At 40.8% G+C, this 6,814-nt stretch overlaps 1 protein-coding gene across 2 annotated transcripts in view; it reads left to right on the forward strand.

Moving 5' to 3' along the window:
- The first annotated feature begins 363 nt into the window (after positions 1–363).
- LOC107041629 overlaps positions 364–6,814 on the forward strand; it is an 18,055-nt gene continuing 11,604 nt past the window's right edge. For both annotated transcript variants that reach the window (XM_015262251.1, XM_015262252.1), the window contains exons 1-4: positions 364–730; positions 792–899; positions 984–1,292; positions 1,364–1,517. In XM_015262251.1, coding sequence (XP_015117737.1) covers positions 511–730; positions 792–899; positions 984–1,292; positions 1,364–1,517 — 791 coding nt within the window. In that variant the 5' untranslated portion in view covers positions 364–510. The remainder of the gene's footprint in view (positions 731–791; positions 900–983; positions 1,293–1,363; positions 1,518–6,814) is intronic.

Genomic DNA, 6,814 nt, shown 5'->3' on the forward strand with positions numbered 1-6,814 from the left:
TATTTTCCAGTTAACAATTAATACACATAAATCCAATCTGTGCCGAATACTCACTGTAAATGAATAATTCATACATATATTAGTGCCACTAAAATTATTGAGTTGAAATTGTCATCAAAATTAAAAACTGAATCGGAAGGAGAAGAATCAAGAATTATTTGAATACTTGTGATTGTGTGTAAACATGCTCAATTATTTTCTTAGAAAAATCGCTGATATTATAAGATGATTAATAATCTGCCATTTTCTGCATGGAGAAACATCGAACAGCGTTAAAACCTTAGAAAGGCATTACGTACGTTAACCAGGCTTCCCTATAAAATACCGTCCCTCCAACGTAATCGCCCACAGTGCTGGTTTCACTTTTATCAACCCTCTGATGTATAAAATTTCATAATAGAATACAGTATTGAATTGCAGTATACTTTAATTAACAATCCTTAATTTCATACTTAAATGATATCACACCGTCTGTAATTACCTGAATAGTTCACCTATTTCTAGAGAAAAATGCATAAAACGTGTGTTTGGTTATTAATACTTGCAATATTGAGTGCTTGCACATGTGGAGGTCGTACAGAGTGCGGAAAGAAACGAAGAATCACACTTTTAACAAGTATTCACAATGATCTCAACTGTGAAAAATTATCTCATAAAGGTGTTATGACTTACGAGGCTGCCAAATATATTGTCGAAATGCACAATAACAAAACAAATAATTCAAAAATCGGTGCGTCATCATTCACAATGATGTCATATAAATATTATCACTGATGTTAACTTATTTTTAGATGTTACCATTTTGGATACATGTGATAGTGTTTCTGGAGCGATGAAAGCAACGATGAAAGCGTTAGTATGGTCCGATATGGATTGCTTAAGACCGCCATTTTACTTCGGTAAGAAAAGTTCATTAATGTGATAAAACGAGATTATTCAGAATAGAATTATCCCGTTCTCTTTCGTTTAAAATTTATCTACAGGGATGATTGGCCCCTACTCCGCATTGAACGTCGATGCCGTTCAGAAGATCACATCCACACTAAATATCCCACATATAGTAAATACAAATATAATTTCCCCTTATGTACACAATCTCGACAGAGAATCCGATTTTCCCATGATTCATGCAATCTTGGGGATAATTGACACATTAAAATGGAAGACATTTAGTTTGATCACAAGTACTTATGGAAGCAATGAAGATGATCTACAACACATTGCGAAAAAGGTGACCATGGGCGCCATTGCTAGAGGAGTATGTGTAATGATTCATGACGGAGACGATGCAGGTAATGTGACACTGATGGACGTACATTGAATAATTGATTGAGAAATTGATTTCTTATCCCACTTCACTAAGACTTTGGCACTCACATACTTCACATTGGAAAACCGAACGAAAAAATCCTGATTATGACAAATGTGACCATTTTGATTGCCAGTGAAGGTAATGTGAAAAATCATGTCAATCATTACAGCACGCTGGGTAATATATTTCTTCTGCAAGACTCCAGGTGAGAAATTTTCATCCTAATAGAATAATTGCCTTCTTTATTTACCACTTAAATAGGTTTATGCCCAGAATACATTCTAACTCCATCTGACCTCTTCTACATTCTAGCAGTTTATTGACCTTATTTAACATTTTTTTATAATATTAATATTACAACAGTTTCTTGTTTCTCAAGGCTGCTCATAAATACTATCGAGTAAAGAAGCTTTTTTTTAAATTGCATTTTGCCTTTAACTTCAAAGAAAAAAGAAATAAATATAATCAGCGACATATATTAATCGATAAACTACGCATGAACCGTTATGTGTTCACAATTATTCAATACTGTCTCAATCGGAATGCATGTGAAGCCAATCATTAGCAAAGTTCCACTTTACTTTTGTGCGGAATAATTAAATGTAATCATAATATTTGAAAACGTAGGAGATCTCATATATCTTCTTGTATAAGTGGCAGCAATCTATCGATCTTGGAATTTGAAAGTATTTAAAGAAAAATTACTTGAAGGGTGTTGTCTGTTGAAAAAAATTACATTGATTCAAAATTTTTGTAGACCGTTTATTGTAATTGTCAGATAATGTGTGAGTTTTTAAAGAATTTTCCTAGATTTCCGTGTCAAGTTATTAACGATTTAAAGCGTATAAATATCCTTTATGAATTATAAATGAATGTCATTATTTACTTTTTTCGAACGGAACACCTGAAGTGGATTCCCTGTCTCCACAACACAAACAAAAATAACACAAACAAAAATATCATAAACATAAATGACTCAGACAAGAATAACTCGGAATAATAATATACATTGCATGTACTTCATTTTTAATTTATCTTCATAATCAAACTATAAGAAATTCATGAGCAGAACGATATATAATCAACGTAATTTTTTTACACTCTAATCATATATTCAAACAATTATCATCACAAATTTTCTCAGTAACACAAATAATCAATATATTGAGAAAATAGTATATTGTGCATCAAGGGCGGAAAGTTATGGTTTCCCGCCCGAGGTGCACATGCTATTTTTCAACACGCCTGCAAAGGAAAGTTCGTATTTTGCTCTTTGATGAGCGGGAGGAAAGTGAGTACTTTCCACCCGAGGGCGGGAAGTACTCACTTTCCTCCCGTTCATCAGAGAGCAAAGTACGAACTTTCCGTGCAGGTGTGTGAAAAATTAAATAACCTCACTGGTATAAATTAAACAATTCCAGTTGGATAGAGCGATTGTCGCCCCCCCCCCTCACTCCAAATATCAATCGATAATTTCCCACACTCCTTATTTATATTTGAATTCAATCAAAATGAATGCTGAAAACTCTCTTCTGTTTACCTTATATGTTCCAATTTCTTTGACTGTGTCAATTGTGATAAGTGTTTTCATTCCAATTGGTTATGCGTCATTGGAAATAATCGCATGAGATATTTTCATTTTAAAAAACAATAATTGTTCAAAAAATCAAACTTTTGTTTAACCATTCCACTCTTGAACAAGTGGGCCGTCATGCAAAAAATTGGGACAATTTTTGAAAAAAAATTGAGGTCCTGGGACTCGGTCAAATTCATTAATTTTCATGGCACATGAAAAACAGGGTTTTTCATTTTCTTATCATAATAGCGCAGAAACTATCGGATGAAAAAAACTGAAACTCTGTATTGGACTAGAGTAATATTTGATCTAACGAATGAAATTATGGCTCCACAGTCGTGCGATTTTTTTTCGCTACCATACAAGCCTCCAAAGTTTACGGACTACACTTTTGAAAAGGATAGTATGCGCATGCGTCCCAACCAACCAAATCAACTGTCGTTGAGTTTTGTGACGTTACAGCAGCATCAACAATTATTTATACGCATTAGAGACAAAAGTGCCATTTAAAAGACATAAAAAAACGATTAAGAATTAATGAGATTATCCCCCATAATGATGCAGAAGGTACACTGAGAGAAAAACAACAAAATTCTCAAACAAGTCTTATTTGTGCCAAGAAAATATTTTTTTGAAAATTATCAAAAAAGGATTTTTCTGTACCAAACATGCAGAGAGTGTGCCGAAATGAAAAATTTTCGTCGCAAAAATTGATTTAATAGTTTTAAAAAAATGGTGTGGTTATTCGCACCACTATCTCGTGTCTCGTGTCTCGTGACTCTAAAGGACCTCGTATATATCCCAATGCATCCTGACTCGTTACTCGTGTCTCGTGTCTCGTGCCTCGTGTCTCGTGTCTCGTGACTGGAAAATTGTATGGTACGGAGGATCCCAGGGCTCGTGCCTCGTATCTCGTGTCTCGTGCCTCGTGTCTCGTGTCTCGTGACTGAAAAATAGTATGGTACGGAGGATCTCCGGGCTCGTGCCTCGTATCTCCTGCCTCGTGCCTCGTGTCTCGTGTCTCGTGACTAGAAAATTGTATGGTACGGAGGATCCCCGGGCTCGTGCCTCATGTCTCGTGCCTCGTGTCTCGTGTCTGATGCCTCGTGTCTCGTGACTGGAAAATTGTATGGTACGGAGGATCCCAGGGCTCGTGCCTCGTATCTCGTCCCTCGTGTCTCGTGTCTCGTGGCTGGAAAATTGTATGGTACGGAGGATCCCAGGGCTCGTGCCTCGTATCTCGTGTCTCGTGCCTCGTGTCTCGTGTCTCGTGACTGAAAAATAGTATGGTACGGAGGATCTCCGGGCTCGTGCCTCGTATCTCCTGCCTCGTGCCTCGTGTCTCGTGTCTCGTGACTAGAAAATTGTATGGTACGGAGGATCCCCGGGCTCGTGCCTCATGTCTCGTGCCTCGTGTCTCGTGTCTGATGCCTCGTGTCTCGTGACTGGAAAATTGTATGGTACGGAGGATCCCAGGGCTCGTACCTCGTATCTCGTGTCTCGTGACTAGAAAATTGTATGGTACGGAGGATCTCCGGGCTGGTGCCTAGTATCTCGTGCCTCGTGTCTCGTGCCTCATATCTCATGTCGCGTGACTGGAAAATTGTATGGTACGGAGGATCCCAGGGCTCGTGCCTCATATCTCCTCGTGACTCGTGCCACGTGTCTCGTGACTGAAAAATAGTATGGTACGGAGGATCTCCGGGCTCGTGCCTCATATTTCCTGCCTCGTGTCTCGTATCTCGTGTCTCGTGACTAGAAAATAGTATGGTACGGAGGATCCCTGGGCTCGTGCCTCATATCTCGTATCTCGTGCCTCGTGCCTCGTGTCTCGTGACTGGAAAATTGTATGATACGCAGGATCCCCGGGCTCGTGCCGCGTGTCTCGTGTCTCTTGACTGTAAAATTGTATGGTACGGAGGATCTCCGGGCTCGTGTCTCGTGTTTCGTGTCACGTGCCCCGTGTCTCGTGGCTCGTGCCTCGTGGCTCGTGCTTCGTGTCTTCTTTCTCGTTTCTCAAATGCTCTAAGTGGTGAAGATTCTCGGAGTGCGTGGCTCGTGTCTCGTGACTCTACGGAGTGAAAGTTCTTGAACTTCGTGGCTCGTAGCTCATGATTCGTGGCTCATGCCTCGTGTCTTGTGACTCGTGTCTCGTGTCTCGAACTCTCCAAGAGGTGAAGATTCTCGGACTGCATGACTCGTGTCTCAAACTCTCCGAGAAGTGAAAGTGTCTTGAATTCTCCGACAGGTGAAAGTTCATGGACTGCGTGGCTCGTAGCTCGTATCTCGTGTCTCGTGTATCGTGTCTCGGGTCTCTTCTCTCGTCTCTTAAACACTCTAACGGGTGAATGTTCCCAACTGCGTGTCTCGTGTCACGTGCCTCGTGTCTCCTGTCTCGTGCCTCGTGCCTCGTATCTCGTGTCTCGTGACTGGAAAATTGTATGGTACGGAGGATCCCAGCGCTCATGCCTCGTATCTCGTGTCTCGTGACTGGAAAATAGTATGGTACGGAGGATCCCCGGGTTCGTGCCTCGTATCTCGTGCCTCGCGTCTCGTGTCTCGTGACTGTAAATTTGTATGGTACAGAGGATCTCCGGGCTCGTGTCTCGTGTTTCGTGCCTCGTGTCTGGTGACTGGAAAATTGTATGGTACAGAGGATCCCCGGGCTTGTGCCTCGTGACTCGTGTCTCGTGTCTCGTGTCTCGTGACTATAAAATTGTATGGTACGGAGGATCAACGGGCTCGTGTCTCATGTTTCGTGCCTCGTGTCTCGTGACTGGAAAATTGTATAGTACGGAGGATCCCAGGGCTCGTGCCTCGTGCATCGTGTCTCGTGTCTCGTGACTGTAAAATAGTATGATACGGACGATCCCCGGGCTCATGCCTCGTATGTCGTGTCTCGTGCCCCGTTTCTCGTGTCTCGTGTCTCGTGACTGGAAAATTGTATGGTACGAAGGATCCCCGGGCCTGTACCTCATGACTCGTGGCTCGTCATTGGAAAATTGTATGGTACGGAGGATCTCCAGGCTCGTGTCTCGTGTTTCGTGTCACGTGCCTCGTGACTCGTGGCTCGTGCCTCGTGTCTTCTTTCTCGTTTCACAAATGCTCTGAGTGGTGAAGGTTCTCGGAGTGCGTGGCTCGTGACCCGTGTCTCGTGTCTCGTGGCTCATGGCTGGTGTCTTAAATTCTCTCAGAGGTAAAAATTCTTGGATTGGGTGATTCGTAGCTCGTGGCCCGTGGCTAGCCCCCCAAATGGTCTAATCGGTGAAGATTCTCGGATTGCGTGGCTTGTCTCTCAAAAATTTCATGGGAAAACCTAGAGAATTCGACAGAAAATTCTATTGGATTTCTATTAAATTTTTTTTGAAAATTCTATTAGCTTCACGGCGCGTTGTTGGAATTAATCAATAGAGACTATTTCATAGAAAAAAATCAGCAAAATTTCAATTTTTTATACAAATTTTTCTATCGAGACATTTTCTATAGAAATTCCTTGACATTAATTTTCATAGTTTTTTCACTCCATTTTTCTTCTTTTCATTTAAAAAAATTGGAAAATTTTAGCCAGGAAATTCCTACAGACAAAATCTCAGTAGAATAAATTGTACAGAAAAATCAAATTCTACTGATTGTTTCTATAATTTTTTTTATTAAAACTTTTTATTGGAAGAAACGCGCAAATATGCTGCTGATTTTTTCAATTATGAAAGTCGAAAGCTAATTAAAAGTTCTCTAGAAATCCAAGAGAATTTCCTGGCGAAGGCACTAAGTTTTTCTATGAAAGTTTTTCGTATGTGTCTTTTTGATCAAATTCAACTATTTCTTTTCTTTTTTAGAATATCCAGTTTTGATGATGTATTTGACTTTTGTTAGAGAGCAAAGCACCCCCCCCCCCCCCCCCCCCCCCCCCCCCCCCCCCCCCCCCC

The sequence above is a fragment of the Diachasma alloeum genome, unplaced genomic scaffold (assembly GCF_001412515.2).
Source record: "Diachasma alloeum isolate Michigan unplaced genomic scaffold, Dall2.0 Dall_scaffold_00370, whole genome shotgun sequence".
In the NCBI taxonomy this organism is placed as follows: Eukaryota; Metazoa; Arthropoda; class Insecta; order Hymenoptera; family Braconidae; genus Diachasma; species Diachasma alloeum.